Source organism: Mycteria americana, chromosome 11, assembly GCF_035582795.1.
Source record: "Mycteria americana isolate JAX WOST 10 ecotype Jacksonville Zoo and Gardens chromosome 11, USCA_MyAme_1.0, whole genome shotgun sequence".
NCBI lineage: Eukaryota > Metazoa > Chordata > Aves > Ciconiiformes > Ciconiidae > Mycteria > Mycteria americana.
In genome coordinates, this window is record NC_134375.1 from 26190272 (window position 1) to 26209323 (window position 19052).

A 19052-nucleotide genomic window follows, 5' to 3' on the forward strand; every position below is an offset into this window, starting at 1 on the left:
CCTGTAGACTTGCAAACCAAGTCCATCAGCACCACAGCTGACACCATGGTTGTCCAACACTGTGCAAGTTGGGCATCACCTACAATTCTGCATGGCAGTCTTGTACAAAGTGTATTTACTCCATAAAATGTGCAATCTTTTACTTCTCAGTCTTAGGACTTATACTGGTACTCAAACCCACAGTTTATGTATTCCTTCCACACAACTTTAGTAGCAATAATCAAGTTTAATGAACTCTGGCTTTTTTGCTCTGCTTTAGACAAAAACTCTGTGCTACAGATTTTCATATAGACATAAATTATTCCTTTCTGGGTGGTGCTGGCAGCAGCATCAACCCACAAGCTGCTTTCCAGCCTCTCATGAAATCATCTTGCTCTCTTCCAGTCAGTAACACAGATTCACACCCTGCTTTTATTACAAACTAAAGGACTAATAAAATTCTGAAACTCAAAAATATAAAGCTTTTTAAAAAAATAACTACATGCAATACAGAGATAAGTTTAAAAACAGATACCTCAATATCAAACCAGGTAATTTTCACTATGTTACTACTTCTGAAAAGTACTATGGTTTAAAAGAACAGTTCACAATAAATTAGCAGCACTAGAAGAAAAAGAACAGTAATAATGTATTATTTCAATACAGAAAATAATATTCTGAGTAGCCTTTGACAAACCACTTGTAGATGCATTTTCTTATATATACTCAATGGTATCTAAATGAATAAATATCATGACTTTCCAGAGTATCAGATGAATAATAAGGTGCTATTTAGCGTTAGTATGTATATTGAAACTTGGACTTCAATCTTACATTTAGTATTAAATAATAAACAACATCCTGAATCCGTGTTCTCATTTATGTACAGCACTAAAAGTTCTCATGAAAATTTTAACCACTACTACGTAAACATGGCTAAGATGCTAAAATAACCTCTACTAAATTATGGCATTAAAATACTGCTGTTACTCAACATTTCTGACATAGAGAAATCGATTATAACTTTTACAGTTGTTGCAATAACATGAAACTAACTTGTTCCTTTATGTTAGAATTCGGGTCAGAAGCACTAGAGGGCCACTACAGCATAGATTACCTTCCCCATAATACACTATACGCTACTGTCAAATAAATATATTGTAACTGATAATTATATTTCTTAGTGTCGAACAAAAATCCCACAAGATTTCATTTATTTCACACTCAGTTAATGCATCCAGTAAAAAAGATTTTATATAGTTTTCTTGAATATCAGAAAGAAAGATCCAGAATGTCATTTCCCTACTTCAAAATTAAAAAAAAATCCTAACTATTAGCACAAGGTTATTTCAGGACTGCAGTTTTGGCCATATTTTTAAAGCTTTTTTTATTCTTATTATTTCTATTGTATGTGCCTACAGGTAAACACATTTTCTTCTTGACTAAGGATTTATGATGATACTTAGTGGCACACAGCTTGTATACACTAACTTTTTGCAGCACACAAATAAAGCAAAGTTTTTAAGTCTCAGTAGTGATTGATTGCAGACAGTGATTTGTACATGGACAGCTCAGAGCAGAATTGTGTTGTAAGATTCTGAATTATCTTCCACGACCAATTACCAATATATTAACGGACATGATTGCTCTGCTAACAAACACTTCTGCAAACTAGAAATCAGAAAGCGACATCAGATAGGCTGCATTCACCCCAGTGTAAAACCCTTAAAAGCAATCAAACTGTCCCACACAGAAGTAGTATAGAGTAAAGAACACGTACTGTTCCGCTTGCCTTCTTCATCAACCTCTTCATCATTCTCAGGGTCAATGTCTTCTGCCTGTGTAATCCAGTCTAAATAGCCCTTCAGATCTTCTTCAAGCTGCTGTTTTTCACGTAGTTTCTGAAAGTCCCCTCGGGCCTTGGCTTTTTCTCTTTCCTTGGAAAATTCTCTACCAAATTCAGATAAAGCAGAAAAAAATACTGGTTGTTAAACTCCCAGGCATTTTGACCTAGGTCTTGACATTGCAGAATAACGTACTGACACAGAAAATTAACTGAATAAACTACACCAAAGATTTGAGAGCTTCTTTGAAAACAAGACAGCGGTGCAAAGAAGTCATGGCAAATCCCTATCGTATTACATCAAAACTTTGGGAGCTTCTATAATTTAATTGAAAATTAAGCAGTATTTTTGACTCTTCCCATATCGGAAGAGTGTGTGTGCGTGTGTCCCCCATTTAGTTGTGTTCTTCCATGGAGATTTTAAAATCAGTTTTATCTAATGGCTACAAAGAGAAATTGACTTGCAGTAATGAAGTAATTTCAGAGAGATTCAGAGATGAGTATAAGTTTCAGTGAAAAGGAAATTCTGGCAGCCAATTCTAAAATCCTTCCTCTTCCAGCCACGGTTTATTGGCCATGTCCAAACACACTTATTTCAGTGCATGGTTCACAGAATTCCACTAATGAGCTCTCTCTTAATTACATCATGCACAGACACCTGTGCTATTTGAGATCTGGTTGTTTCGCCCTTTTGCTCTCTGTAACAGAACCTAGAAATCCTGTTCTCGCAGATCAGAAATGCATCCTTTTATATAAATTGAATCCTCTGTCTTATTGCCCCAGTCTCAAGATAATGTATTTGACTGTCTGTCTAGTTTAGCTTCGTGATTTGGGTCGATCCCTAAATTATCATGGAATGATAATTAAAATAATTAAGTCATGCTCTTTGAGAAGGAGGACTACTGAGGTCTCTTCCAACCTGAATTACCTCATGCATCTATGGTTCCCTTAATGATATATGACTCAAGAGAATTATCAATTAAATTCTTGCATCATGACATTTCATATGCCAATATTATTACAACATTTGGTGTGATACACAGCTCCAACCACATAACTCCCTTCACTAGAAGGATCATTTTCCCATTTATCTGAGTATCAATATGTATGATTAGGGGTAGGCAAGCAACTTTTGAACTGTACTGTAACTATGTAACAAGTCAGTATTTAAAATTAAGCTTGTTCTAACCTATTAATCTTACAATAGGGCTGAAATTAAACCAAAAAAATGGCTATAGCAATTTCATTTATTATGAATTTGCAACCCCTTTATTTGTTGTGAACTTTCACTTGAAATTAGTCCCTAATTAATACACTCTCAAGTGGAAATTTATTAAAGCACTCCATAATACCCTCTTTCAAGTGGAAAAATATTAGGAAAATAGTGTAAGATTTGCAAAATACTTTAACAAGGTGAACGCAGTTATCAATACAATGTTGCCCTGCTAACAAGATACAGCAGAATAACAGAAAGGCTCCTAATTTTTCAACATAATATTTCAGTTCAGTGACAGACATTACTTATTTGGAATTGCAAAGATATAGTCTCTCCAGGTTTTTTTTATTTTTATTGTTTTATTTGCAGTCTTCAAACACATCTTATAAACACTAAATTTCTGCTTTGATATTAGTAAATTTAAGAGTTAAGCTCTTTATATGCAACCATACAGATTTTGAGGTTTTTTCTAATGTTATGTTGCAGAAGCTAAAAAGCTTTCTGTTGCAAAAGCTAAGAGGCAGGCAGTACACCTTTTACAGCTGAGGACTTAATTCAACAAAAATTTGCTTTGGCATCCTGTTCCATCTGATGGCACTGTAATGAAGCTGAAGAATGCCAGTGCTTGCTTTGCATTTGCTATCCTTCACCTAGCATCCAAGGACGAGGTCCTTCAAAAGGCCATCTCTTCAGAAAAATGCTCATGAAAGAGAGAGTGCTCAACAGATCTCTCTGAGGGATAATTGCTTTTAAAAAAAAAAAACAAAACAAAACAAAAAGATTTCATTATTTTGGCAGAAGATGTCACAAGCCTATAAGAATTTGTTTGGTTTATGGAATGCTGGGTTTAAGCTTCTCTCAGAGAGAGAATCAAAGAAACCATCCTTTACATCTGATTGAGGCAACATGCTTGTGACTCTCATTCCATATCATTCCAGTATCTTTGAAAAAAGAGCTATCATGGCATAGTATGAAATCAGAAGTAACAAGCCTTGCTAGCGTTTACTAAGTATTGATGTTTTGTTCAGTTAAGTCCTTTGGGTGTTTTTCGTTAGGGTGAAGAATATATGATCTATGTGGGTAAAGTAAAATGAAAGCTGCTGTTGTTAAATGATTTCTTTCACTTCACTCCATATAAAAATGAAACAGTTGGCAAGGCTGATACTTTCAACAGCACTTCATCCATGACTGAACTACCTTTTAACTTTGGCTTTATATTAAAATGGCTGCACACAAACAATTAAGGCCATTTTCTATATAGACAGCTAACTATGAACTTTCCCTTTAATACAGCACAGAAGTCAGACATTGTCTTGTTAAATGCTGCTGCTATTTATCAGTAGGGGGAGATGCAGTGGTGCTTAATTTCCATGATATTTAAAACTTTTATTTTTAAAACCTGACTGTTTGTAAGGAAGTGTAACATCTGAGAAGACTGCATTTTCTTTAGGAGAGGGAGGAATCTGGCTCTATGGTATTTTTTTCTATCACAGTCACAATGAAGTGACATCCCTCAGACACAAATATGTACATATTCCTTTTACTGAAATACCATGAATAAGAAACTGGAATTAAATGGAATCGCAATGAGTTTTAATTAATTGCAATGCAATTAAATGAGTTTCCTGTTAGCAGAGAAAAGCATTTTTTTCCAAGAAACAAGAATTTATTTGAAAAAGATGATGGCGGTGAGATGAGGGAGAGACGTTGGCTCTTTAAAGCTTCTGACAAAGACATCTACACACCAAGTTATTTGAATATTTAGACAAATATATATAGAGACATTAGCTGATCTCCTGGAAGGAGACTAAGACAGCTGCTTGTGCAGCATTTCATGGCTATGGAGAGCACAGACTGGGTCCAGGGCAGGAAGAAAAAGCTTTTGGCTATGTAGGCAGGACAGGTCCTGACGTGGTTAGGCTAATGGCCTGAACTGGCCTCCCTGACTGTCATCAACCCCGTACTCAGTCCAGAAGCCTATGAAGTTGACAGGCTTAGGAAGTGGCATATTAATTGTGGTAAGTGGACTTAAGCTCTGTAAATACTTGGTTTCACAACTGCACCTGCAGCAGAAAGGAGACATTACTTGCAAAATAAAGCATTATATGAAGACTCGCCTACATAATCTAACTTATTTTTAGTGATAACTAAGCTACTATATAAAATGCAAGTTTTATTTCTATTGCCCAAAAATTCCTTGTCTCCTTGCAGAAAGATGATCTCAATTCTCTGTTTAGGCACACCACCATCATCATCAATGGTTGTTGAGGCAGAAGCATATAAAATGCAGGTTTTGAGTTCACGCTTCGATAATCTGGGGCAATCATTTTCATGCCAGATTTTTCTTTCTTCAACAGAATGAAATAACTCCTGCTGGTATGCATCAGCTGGGAATGGCTTGATGCAACAGTGTGGAAGTGGCAGCAGGGAGTACCTACTGGGACTCAATTACAGCTCTCTGGTTCTCACACCTTAATTTGAGGCAGGGTCATATTAACCAAAAATCCTAAAATGACAGTTTTCTTAAATGTGAGTATCTGGTATACTCTCCCTTCTCTCTGTAATTCATGGACATAATAACTAAGGACACCCCTATACTGGCTTCCTATCAGCTGAAAGTTCTTCCATGCTAAAGGCTAGACACTCATAAGGGCGCTTGTGCAGCAACATGAGTGTTGCTGTATCTCCTGTGCATCGCTAGGCATTGATGATGGGAAATAAACAGTTGCCTTCGATGTCTAAGCATAAACCAGGACACTAATTCTTCATTGGTCATATTACTTTTGTGCCACTGCAAATGCAGTGAGAGAGAGAATTAATCTGCTGCAGTATACAACTTACTGCACACAGGGTCTGGTACACGGAAAGTGTTATGCTAATGCTATATGCAGAACTGTCACCCAGACATCCTAGACTCTGGTTTATTCACAGAGAACAGTCACATAATAACAAAAATGTACTCACAGGAGTACAGTGTTGGGCACCAGACTCGCAGAAGAGGTTTCATGCAGTGGTAACCATACCAACCAACAAATTAGCAGAATGAAATCAGAGAACTCAAACTGCTTAAACTGTGCAGATAAGCACGGACAACGGCTCACAGCTGGGTGTAATGTATAACAGATGTAGAGAGACGTAGAAAAGGTTAAGTAACATCACATCTTTAATTACTGGAGATTTGTATATATCATTGTTACCCCTTCTTTTAGAAATAATAAAAACTCATAGGCCGAACACTGTAGAATTATTTCTGCAGCACAAAAAAATTCTAGCAGGAATTTTCCTTGAGCAAGGAGCACTGGGTTCTGGTAATACCAGTTCAAACTGGTATTACCTACCCAGTTATCTCTATATAGTTCGTTAGCAATTGACAAAATGTATATTAAATGGCTCCAGCACAACCTCTGGTACACACCAGAGGGCCTGTATAGCATTATTGTGCCAGAGTGCACATGAATGCAACGGGATCATCTGTGGGAACAGCAAGATAGGGAACAACTTGATAGAGCAACAAAACTGAGATCTGATGTTTCAGACTGTTATTATATTCTGCATATTAAGACGTGCTCATTCTGTCCTGAGTAGACACCTGTTTGGCTCAGGACACACTGGACTACTTAGAGGAAGAACTGGCAGTACTGAGGGTAGGGCCATACCACAGAGTGTATTCACCCCACCATCGTGATGTGCACCGTCAACACAGTTTTTGAAACTCATGTGGTTTGTTACCTGTCAGGAGCTCATCAGAAGCATCTCACAGGACTAATCCCTATGAAGCCTTTGTGTGATAAGTTCAAACAGGACTGAAATAACATCAGTTCCCTTCAAGCTCTTATTCAAGAGTACTGAACTACTCCCATTGACTTTAGTGGTCTCTGTCTACAGCAGTTGGTTAGAGTTACTGCTGTATACAGCTGAAAGTATTTGCTGATTATTTATTGTTAGTATATTCGATTAATCTATCAAGGATAATATTTCCTTGTTTTGTATCTATTTGTGTTTGAGTTTTATTTTTACCAGCCACACAGCAGTCAAAAGAACCTGCTTTAGCTTATAACCTGCTGAGATCTAGAGCTGAAGTCCCTCTCCTCTTTTTGAATGTATATTCTGTTTATCTATGTGAGGGAGTTAAATTTTTATCCATAAAATTTTTTTTTTTTTACTAAGCTTTCCCTCTGCTGTGAAAAGGAACACTGTCAAAACCAGTTCACTTCTCTTTTGCTGACAGACTATGGATGACAGTTCACTGCCTTTTTCTATTTGGTGCATTATTATTCAAATGCCTTTTTCTACGATTTTTCCATAGATACTGTAGATAACAGTCCTTAGGTGGATAAGCTTATCTGTGCCAACATATTTTATATGACATTAATTGACAGATATTGCCACGAGATTAGCAAAGATGAGTATGTACCCTTAGCTTTTAGAATCATTATGTACATACATTGCAAATAATACTGTGGGAAAGAAATGGAAAAAATTAATATTCTCTTAGTAACCTGCAAGACTTGCATGTAGGAGGATGTATGTAAGGACATGTCAAAGCTTATGCTTTGGTGTCCTTTAGCAAGGCAATAAATTCAACTTACAGAGATTTACTAAAGTGTGTTTGAAAGGTCTTATTTGTTCCCATGGCTACCCAAAGAAATACTACCGCCTTGAGCAGAAAATGCCGTCAGTGGAAACCATCCCCTAATGATAAGGAGTATCTTGAGGAATAGATTATAATGCGTTAAAAGCCATCCCTCTTGATAAATAAGTTATGAAGTTTTATAATTTATTATTTTCTCTGTTCATAGTAAAACAGTTTAATGCATGCTGAATTACTAGCATATTTATTTTAACTTTCAAGACACTTTTAAAGGTACTTTCAGGGCAGATGAGTATCTCTCAACTCCCTTACATTTTGAAGTTTTCACTTTATTTGTTAACTTTCTAATAACCTTAATTTTATAATTTCACCTCACTGTCTCTTGCACCAATAGTCATGATATGCTCTGGTCTTTCATACTGGAATATTTGGAGGAGGCCTGTCCTCAGCTCCCAATTTCTGTGCCTAGTACTTCATGACTTCGGAGAACACAGGTCCAGTTTATGCCTGTTACGCACACTGTGTGTAACCAAAGCTACATGTAAAAGCAAGCTCCTGAAGCAGTCCACCACCCTTCACAGAGCTAGAATTGCTGGGCAGCTCCTCAGTGGCAATTTCTGTGCCATTCCATCACATGTGAAGCTGCCCCAAAGATGCACTGCCTAATCCTTTCATCATAACCAGAGGAATTTTTACAAAGGAAAAAAAGGTGCTCTGGTATCTCTTACAGACTGAACCCACTCCCTGCTGCTGGCTCAAAAGACATAGCAATCAAAATAGAGTGTGACCATGTCACAATCACCCTGCGATTTCTAGGAGCTAAAACAATTACTCGGAGCCATATACAGCTTTAAATTTGTAATGTGAATGAGCAAAATGCAGACAAGCCCAAGACAATGAAAATGCAAAGACATCTGAATACATCTATGACAGCTTTCCAGAGCTGCAAGCATTTTGCTCTGTATTTCCAAATATTGAAAGAATTAAAAAATGCAGTCGTCTTGTGAAAGATCAGCTGACAGATCCAGATGTCCAGCTAGATTCCCAAGAAATTCACTGTGCTGAAAGAAATTACCAACATGCACATGTTTTGAACCACACTTCCAAACACATTTCCAGACACATTTCTGGAGCTGGATCTAGAGCCAATTTTTTCTAATATGTTTAGGGAGGACCTGTTTGTCAAGTCTGTTCTCAGGCCAGAGTCACAGCCTTCTTCAGAGCCCTCTGTTGACGTTGGACCAAGAGCCATCACTAGATGGCTAGATGGCCCTTTCCTAGAGCCACATCTATAGTTTGCTCTAGAGCCATTTCTAGAGTACTTTCCAGAAATAGATCTTAGGCCGATTTTAGAGCCCCTTTCCAGAGTGGGACTAGAGCCATTTCTTGAGGTCTTTTCCAGAGCTGGGTCTAAGGTTCAACTGCCCAGCCATTTATTGGAGATGGATTTAAAGCATGTTCTGGAGCCCTTTCCCATAGCCCTCTTTCTGGAGCTCTTTGTAGAGGCCTTTACTAGAGCTGCTCTAGAGGTGTTTATCTCACAATCCCTTTTCCTGTAGAGTCCTGCAAACTGAAATAGCTTTTCAATTGAGAATTCACTTTGAGAATGTCAATAATACCAGTGTCTAATACAGAGTAAAAGACAGAGTATTTTGAAAAAGCTGAATTACCTCAAGCCTATGAATTCTCTCCATCCTTGTTATTCAAGGGAATATTTAGAAAAAAAATCTCCACAGTCAGCTTCCATGCAGAAATTAAAGTATTTACCACATGCAGATCCCCCCCCCCCACATTATTTTATTAACCTACACATATGCTATTAAAAATATGAACTCTATTTCTAAGAACGTCACCTTCAGCAGACAAAACTGACATGGATCACCAGGAAATACTCACCTTCAGAAATGGCTAGACGTAAAACAAAAGATCTCCCAAATCATCATTCTCATCCATTTGTATAGTATCTAAATACATCAAACATGCAGTGCACAAGAGGCATTACAGAAATACAAATGGGCAGATGGTCACAGAGTAACAAAGGAGCGCAAAGAGAATGAATGAATATTTTAAAACCACAAACAGATCAAAACAGCAGATTTAAATGTACACAGCATAACTTGATATTACAGGACGTAACACTTTCATACAGAAAAGGTGTGTTAGGCATTCAGATTCTACTTTCAAAATCTGTACGCAAAGCCATGCTTTTCAAGTAAGTTGGCCTAATTTTTGCATCTTGAAGTTTGATTGGTTTAGTAAAATTTAACTTTCTTTGTAGATTTATTATAAACCAAGTTTCATGCTATGGTTTGAAGAGCATAAAACGTAAAAGCTAGTAACTCTTAAATAAAAAACAAATGCATGTGTTACATATTGAATGCCTGGCTCAGAATGAAAAATATTAGCTTTCTACCAAGGAATACAAACACATCTATAGGATTTTACTAGTACATCATTTTTACCCACTAAATTTATGCAAGTAGGTCTAAATAGAAAATATGTGAAAAATATTTATTATTGATATACAGATGGCATTTAGTAATCAAAACAAATCAGTGTAACAGTATTCCACACTGGCCCTTGTCAGGGTTTCAAACAAGTATGCCAGGACATTTTCTTCACCTATGTGCCAAACATTAGTTTGGTATGATAGGTATCTTTTAGGAATACTCTCTCTTCCTTTCTCCTTCCACCCTCAATGTCAATCATTGGTGATATTCATATACCACATGTCTCAGTTCACTAGTAGCATTTTCTTCAGCATAGAAAACAAAAAACTGGAGTGTAGAAAACAAAAAACTGGAGTGTTAGGAAGGCTCTTTCACATCTTTAGGGCAAACATGGATTCAAACAATTCTTCAAGGACCCTGAGCACTCAAGGGACACTGCAGTTAGGTAACACTATGGCAGAAAATAAATTTAGGAATGAACAAATTTATGAATTTAAGGAGAGTTCACATCACACTTGACACTGCCTTCTCTGTTCGCTGGAAATCGAAGGCAAGCCGGCAAGGGTTCTGAAGAGCATTAGAGCTCTACGGATGAAGCAATACCTAGAAATCAGTGGTGATTTCTTGTCTGCAGAATGGAACCCAAGGACAAGGGCACACCTCTTCCCCTGTATTGTAGCAGCAGCTAAATAACAACTCCATATTCCAACAAATATCATACGTATCATAATGTTACAAACCTTATAAAGTATTTTAAATTTATTAAATCAAATGTAAAGCTTAGCTGTGAGGGTCTCTCAATTTCCAAGGCTTCAGTAGAAGAAATTAACATGTGCAAGAAAATACCAAGTCTGACATTACTTTCCCCACAACGTATTTTTAAAAACATAAAAATCTGAAAACAATAACAATTCAAGTCATGCAAGGGAAAAGGGGAATATTTAGTTAACTGTTACCACAGGACACCTTCATACAACAGGAAGAAGACTAATTGCTGCTTATGACCTTCTTAAGGGCCAGGGAAAGGAACTGCGAAAACCTAATCCTCTAATGACTTCAGTGGGAAGTCTAGTCACACAGCAACGTTAGGTAACAGTATCAAAAGAAGAAATAAATTACACCGCAACTACGCTCATTTATCTGTCCTCCTCTTTCTTATTTTGGTTGTCCAGCGTGGCTGTGACATGAAAGCTAGGCCCTTAGTTGTGCAACAATTGACGCATTTGTCTCTGAACAAAACAAAGCCAATACGACTGTATAAATCAGACTTTACAGAGTAGGTCTTGGAAGGAAGAGATTAAATGTAAAAATCAGCGATGTGTTTTTAGCACTATCTCTTTCCTTTTAAGCATCTGCTTTGTAAAGTGATTCTGACAGTAAGGTAAAACTAAGCTTTACCTCGTTTCCTGTGTGCAACAGTAATCTATCACAGATAAACAACTTAGGATTTTAAAAAACACATTGTAAAACTACTCATCAGATAAAAATGCTCTTGTAACATAGTTATCATATCAGCAATGGGAAGTTTTGTTTGATTGCCTGATTTCCAGGAATATAATAACACAATATAATTCCTTTCAAATCTAATGTATAAAATGGCAAAGCTATGAATAGGGCTGCGCACACAATCAGCAGTCTGATGACACCATCAACTACGGTGTCAGGCTGCTTTCTATGCAAGAGAATTTTTCCTGTTGGCTAACAAAGACGCCACAGCTTGCCTAAGATTGCCAGAACAGTATCATTTGTTCTATAACTAAAAGCTAACACATACAATTATAATAATTTTCTTTTAGTATTCAAATGCTAGCAGGATCTTTTATTTATTTATCAGAAAATATCTTTACCATAAACTGGAGTTTCCCAAGCTCAAGTGTGTTAGAAACCAGGAAATGGCAAAGGAAGTGGAGCTGTAACCTCAGTAAGGGGCTCTGTAAGAAGAAAACCTTGCAAACTGTTGCCATAAACTACAGTTTTAAATCACATTATACAGCTACAACTGACACCAGTTCTTGGCTGGAGTCTGGAGTACACAAACCAACAAAAACCTGTGACAGCCTCCCACTGACAAGTATATTAAATTGATACTTGATTATTGATAAATGTATCAGTTTGCTGGTGCAGGTTGTCACAGCAGTACACAGTACATAGCTCTACAATACAGGAAGCACTAAACACTTTGTGTCAAGGTAAGCTAGTCATACTCTTTCTGTAAGTCAGATCTTGAAGCACCCATTAAAAATATTTTGCAATGTGACTGGTAAACACAAATAACATTTCAATTACTTTATGGATATTTGAACAAAAGCAGAAGTTGGGCTTTCAGAAAAGGACACTGCCCTATAACTATAGGGGAGAATATTTGTACAGGTGCACCACCCATCTCTGTGTGCAAAATAATATTTCTCCCTGCTGGAACATGATAGAACAAGGAGATTAGTGCCTCATTTAATGAATATTTTTGGCAAGCATGGTGAACGTGATGTCAGACAGATACAGGCACTAGAATCACACAGTTCAGTCAAAAGAGCAAACACTGGTAGGATGACATAAGAATCTCAAGTGCATGCAAAAAGCCATCACTGAGAAGCTTGAGTAAATGCAGAGGCCATCTTACAAGTAGCAGCAGCATACACAATGTTAACTCAACTGCTTACCCACTAAGTACACCAAGAACCAGGTTAAGTACGAAAAATGAGCCAAGGATGATAAGACTAACAAAATAGATCCATGGCCATTCACATCCTATTGCATCATTTACCTGTAAAATGTAAGGAAATAAGTTACGATTCAGTCATTCATTAAACAGCAGAGTCCTTTTTGCAGCTGCCAGATCACGTAGGTTTCAACACTGAAAGTTTATGGCTTACTCAGTTCTTAAAAAAAAACACCAAACCCAAAATCAATGAAGATTTGTTTAATTTCTTTACTTACCCAAATTATGTTGTAGATGTGATGCCTTAAAAGATGAATTAAAATAACATTTAAATAAGTGCAGGAGAATTATTAGTCCTTTTTATAATTTTGCCACAAGTATGGACATGAAGAATATATACTGGTACGTCTAAACTCTGATTTTGGTATTTGTATGCTATTTATATGATAGCTACAGAAAACTGTTTCTGTTCTAATTAGAGGAGGAAGAAATAGAAGTTTATTGAAAGATGTCATCACAACTGAATTCTCACCTGTATAAGATAACCTCTGTGTTCATGGCAACTGAATTCAGGACTCTGCCTTCATGATGAAAAAGGTGTATGCTTACCCGCTCAATACACCAAGAACAAGATTTAGTACGAAAAATGACCCAAAGATGACGAGACTGACAAAATACACCCATGGCAATTCAAATCCCATAGCATCATTCATCTGCAAGAAATAAGATGATCTTATAGAGTAGATCACTATAATAATAGCAATGAAGAGTCAGAGAAAAAGAGAATTTAATCATTCAGGTGAGATAGCATTCTATGCATTCTTTCAGTATTCAAAGAACAATAATACAAGAAAGAAGGCACTGGCCACATTCATTTTGCACTTCTAATACATACTCTGAAACAAAATACTGAGTGAACCTAGCATTCAGATCAAAAATATTATCAAATGTAAATGCAGCACTGCAACAGTTCTGTTCTTTAATACCTAGAACATGAATTAAATTTCAGATCTCACTAATTAAAATTATGCTTGTAAAGTATATTGAAATATCAGGATTTTCAGTTCATATATATCCTAGCTACATAAATGATCCTTTGAGAAAACAAACAGTAATATGTATTCTCAACAGTACAAGCAATATTATTTTTTCTGTAACATGGAATTTCAATATTTTTTTCCTGGAATACTACAGTTGGATGCAGTCAGACATTTTAAATTAATTAAAAAATAAATGAGAATGAATTTGTGTAAAAACATGAACACAATTTTAGGAAAATGAAAAACTGAAATGAAATTTTAGAAACATAGTGGAAACATGGAAATATTCCAGAAACACTTGTGAACAAAAATTATATCAAGATCAAGGCTAAATGAAGTTTAAGAAGTTGTTGATGATTTTTTTTTTTAAATAAGGTTGAAGTAACTGAGCTTTAAATACACTCTTTATAGACTCACACGAGCTTTTCTATAAAGACCTTTTCCACTGTCTATTCTTAGCGAGCTCATTATACCAATCAGAAGATGGACTTAAGGAACAGACTCATGGAAATCTAAAAAGGCCTATTCAGAAAAAGATATATTGTAAAACACAGGGAAATTGGTTTTGTGTGTAGCATTCAGGTACAAAAAGACATTTTGATGAGTTACAAAAATAATTCTGACTTGGAACTTGTTGGAAATGTCTCTTGTGGGAGAGGAATTATTCCGGCTTTTTTGTTTATACTGATAAGTTTGCATTAGATTCTTCTTAAGATCCTTTTTAGCCATGAAAATTCAGCAGACAATAAAAACTGCATGAGCATTTGAGACTGGATATGGTATTGTAGAACAATCTTTGGGCAAACCTTTTTCCTCTTCCGTGAAGGCTGCTGTGTTTGTTGTACCTGAAATTTGTGATTAGGCTTTGAGCTCTATTGATAGTCAAGTTTGACTCCTGTCCTTAATGTCTCTGTTGGAATAGACATATTAAACATGGGAACAAACATTTTTCAAACTGTACTACTTACTATATTTTTTCCTCTACCTTTTAAAAATGTATCATAATGTCAATTTCTGCAAGGTGGCCCTACGGATGGTTAGATATAAGCACACGCATTAAGTCTTTGCAGGTTAAGGCCCATAGCCACTTTTCTTCAATGGTGATCTGTAATAATGCCACTTTATACTAACTAAAGTAAACAAACTTCCTAAGTAACCAAAGAAGATTATTTTACACAACTTCTTCATGCATACTTTAAAATGATCTCTCTATGTATCATCTTTTAAAATGCTTTAGTAATTGAACTGAGGTACTGAAAAGTAACTTAAAATTACTTAGACTTGCTAGGAAAAACTGAAAAATATATATTTGCTTTAGATTTTTTCCTTTTAATTTCAATAAAACTATATTTTGGAGAAATTAAAATGGAGAAGTGTTATAGCCATTCAGAAAGGCCGGGATCATTACCTTAAATTAAAGATCCCAAGTTTCCATAGTTGAGTTCTGCAACAGCATATTCATATGGAAAATAAAGTCTTTCATAATGGTGCCATTATACTGACCTACTTAGTCTCCTGTGCAATACTTTTATCAATACTTAGCACGTCAGGTGCCCATGCTAAGGAGATCAATTGTGGTTTTTGGTTTTCTTTTATCACCCATGCCCATTCCCTCAGAGCAAGTCTCCTACATTTGAGAATTCTTAACAATGAAGACACTCAGGTATTTAGTAAAACACCCTATTAACCAGACCGAATTTCTGCTTTGTCCCAGTGTATGTTGCCCCTTGCTTCTTCTTTCAATTGTAGGCATCTGGCCTTAAGGCTTAGGAATAAAATTTACTCAATGTTTTTTTAAAATGCATACTCATAATTATTTTATTACTTTAGAATTGAGTTTGCTTCATAGAAATGATTCATATGATACAGGCAAAGTGTTTTTCTAACAACAGCTGATAAGAGTGAATGTTTTGATTAAATTTCAAATACATACGAATGCATTTTGCATCTAACTGAACTATACCATTAGCAAACAGTTGTTTGCAAGTCACCAGAGTTCAGAGTGAAGGCATAAATTCATCTGGTGTTGATGCCAACATTTTCCTGCTATAAATCTTTTTGAAAAAACTGAAAGATTAGTATTTGCAATTTTACTTTGAGAAAAAAGACCTCTGGGAATCACTGCAATCCAACTTGATACACTCTTTTTGCTCATAAAGAGAACATATTCAAGAAGCCAGGCATTGCGCTAACTTAGTAACCCAGGAGCAAAGCTGAAATTTCCATGGTTGGTCATAAAGGCTCTATTAGCACAGGCAACTGTAATTTGCATTTCCTTCATTCACTTTATAGTGTGTAACATATGAAAAAACATTTCTCCTCATTTATGCAGTTTGATTTTAAGCCCAATGTTTTAGGCTAATCTATCTAGGACTAATGCCCTGTGATGTAAAAATTGGAAACTGCAGCTAAACAGTGCTACAATAAATGTTTTGATTTGGGCAGATGATGAACAAATTCAAAAGCATTCCTAACTCAGGAACCCTTAATCTAGTAGAACACCTTGGCACTAATCTAAGATTGAATCCCTAAAAGCAACAGCCTTAAACTGCATCTACTCAAGAATTTTACCATTTAATTCTAGAAACAATTAAACTCTGTTCAAGTAATGCATTGTAATTTCCATTCATGAAGTAATATTTCTGATTGAATTAATACCAGAGATGAAAGTATAAAAAGAAGTCCTTTCCTTTTGGAAAACTTTGCTGCTCATTTCATGCATGTCAAGTGGCATTTTCCATAACTTTCAATTAAAGAAAGATTAAAGGAGTCAATTTGCCTTCTGATTAAAAATTGAGGCAGAGCTTGGTTAATATATGAGCACAGGAAAATCTCCATGCTCAGAAAGAAGGTATTTTGAGTTGAAAGGATTAATACTGACTTCTCACCCAAAGTGCAGAATAAGGAGTTACAAAGACACAAATTCCAGATACGTTGGAAGTTGCAACTAAGAAACATAAACAATAAAACCCCCTGAATTACGCTAAAATAATACCAGGAAATCTAGGAGATCTCTCAAATCCTCAGCAAAAAGCATTGCAAGACTCCCACTCTCTGTGGCTCAGGGATGTACTATACCAAAGGAGGTGTCATATTTAATGGCTCTCAATAGAGTTGTCCCATCTCTTTTTGATTCCATTAAGCTTTTAGCATCCATAACACCTACTGCAAAGACACCCCCAAGTACCATCCTTCTTGCCCTTCTTTGTACCTTTTTCCAGATCTAGTCTTACTGTTTGGATTTCAGTTCTAATTAGTTTGTCCATCACGTCAACCAGAGGACAGATGAGACTATGGATGATATGAAGGACAAAGTACTTTTCATATCACGAAATTCTGTTTCACCACAACAGTAGACCTGTACTACACAGTTAGATAAGTGTTTAAAACCGCTTATTCTCCAGAGATGCCACTTTTGGCTACACTCTGGCATTTTCACTCTTTTCATACAGATGTAAAATTAGATTTGTATGTTTAAACAGCTTTGAAAAGAATTTTGAACTGAACTCTGAAGCTCTTCCTATCCCTTTCATGAGTGACACAGTAACTAACAGTTCAAAAGCCCTTATAAAAGGTCCCATTTGTTGATGCTACCAGATCTGGAGACAAGTTACTCTATGCAAGTTAAATTGGTGGAGAATAATTAATTTTCATTTTATATTTGGCTCTTTATATTTACATGTACATGTTTGTGAGTATATGTCTGCAAAGTCTTGAAGGATTATCTTGAGCTGATAGGACAAACTTGGTACAGTCTGAAACTGCTTCATCCAGCATTTGGAGTGAATTATCTTGTTAGTTGACTCCAACTACAGCACAGCTATCATTACCATGCAGTGTAGATGATCAGAGACCAAGACTCTGAAGTGAAACAGGGAGGAAGTCAAATTTACAGCAGACATAACCATTAGTATTACACAGCAGCAAGACGGCACACTCCAATCTAAAACACCAATCAAGAATCATTACAATGCCTCATTTATCCCTATCTGTGGTAACTGAGTAAAATCCCCATATGCCATTGAATGCAGATCAAGATCTTTCTTTTCTGTACACCTGGTACTGGTTTACTGAAAATTGCTGCAAGCTCTTTGTATGTATCAATTAATATAAGCTCTAACTGGGGATAATGATAAAGCAATGCAGTAACACCTCTAATTCTGCATTTGTACTATTACAGATATAATGAGCTGATGCATGAACCTATTCTGAATTATTTTTCACAAAGTTTCAAACTCGCGTAATTTCTTAAGTTTCTTAGTTCCCTTAGTTTCAATTTTACCTTCCTCCTCTTATAACATTCCAATAGACACATAACTGGTGGGTTTATTTATTGCTACCTTTAATCTACCTAATCATCTTAAAAATTATTAAGACTGACAAACTCAGTCTCTTGACAGGTGTAAAAATCCTTCAGGAATCAGTATTTTGTGAAACGGGACTAATCCTGCACTCTTCGAAGCATACAATGTAGGTTCACAAAACTTCAGATCACAGGCTACTTATTCGACTCATTTTAGAGCATACCAGACAGCTTTTCAAAGCCTTCTAGCTTCAAAAGTTCTATTCTGGGATATTCTAGGCTGAAGTGGAGTTAACTTAAAGTTAACTTAAAATAGGCTGTGCTTGAAGCATAGCAGCCTCCAGGCTGGTTTGTAAAAGCATGCAATTTTATCTTCAGTCTTCTCTGGGTTCTAGAGTTTAACTCTAGAACAGATTTCCCTGACATTCTCCTGGTTGGCCAGACTCAACTTTGTTGTACTGCCAACACAGAAACAAGCCGAGAGATGTGCTGGTGGGATGTGAACTTGGAGACCACTGCTTTGTTAAGCATTTCAGCTCAGCAACAGCTGGAAAATCAGAATTTCATGGCTCGGGCATTAAGGCAGGCTAAAGAGAAATATATCCCTTGGAGAACTGAAAAATTGCTACAGTACCTAGAGAGCCTCATAATTACTTAATCACCACTAAATTTGGCCCCCATCTTCTGTACATAAACTGTGATATAAAGTTGCATATAGGACACATATAAGTGACCGTCCCAAATTAAACCTCGACTTGTAAGACAGTGCTTCAGTTTTATTAATTTTCTTTGATCTATCTGAACAGACCTCAATTTCTACCTTCTGTTATTTTTATCCATCGTTAGCTAATGAAGTGCATAATTTAGGTAGTCAAATAAAGCATGTATTCTTCAAAGCTGATTGCTTATAATTTTTTTTTCTAATGTTGATTAGAAATAAGTTTAGATGCAGGTCTTAATTTGTTTTCCATTCA

The 19052-nt window shown here is 36.2% G+C and overlaps 1 protein-coding gene across 1 annotated transcript in view; it reads right to left on the reverse strand.

Annotated features, from left to right (window-relative positions):
• The window catches only part of CACNA1D (calcium voltage-gated channel subunit alpha1 D), a 192742-nt gene that overhangs the window by 92046 nt on the left and 81644 nt on the right, over positions 1-19052 (reverse strand). The window contains exons 8-9 of the mRNA XM_075514379.1: positions 12737-12840; positions 1760-1929 (exon numbers count right to left, since the gene is read on the reverse strand). Of these exons, the coding sequence (XP_075370494.1) occupies positions 1760-1929; positions 12737-12840 (274 nt within the window). The remainder of the gene's footprint in view (positions 1-1759; positions 1930-12736; positions 12841-19052) is intronic.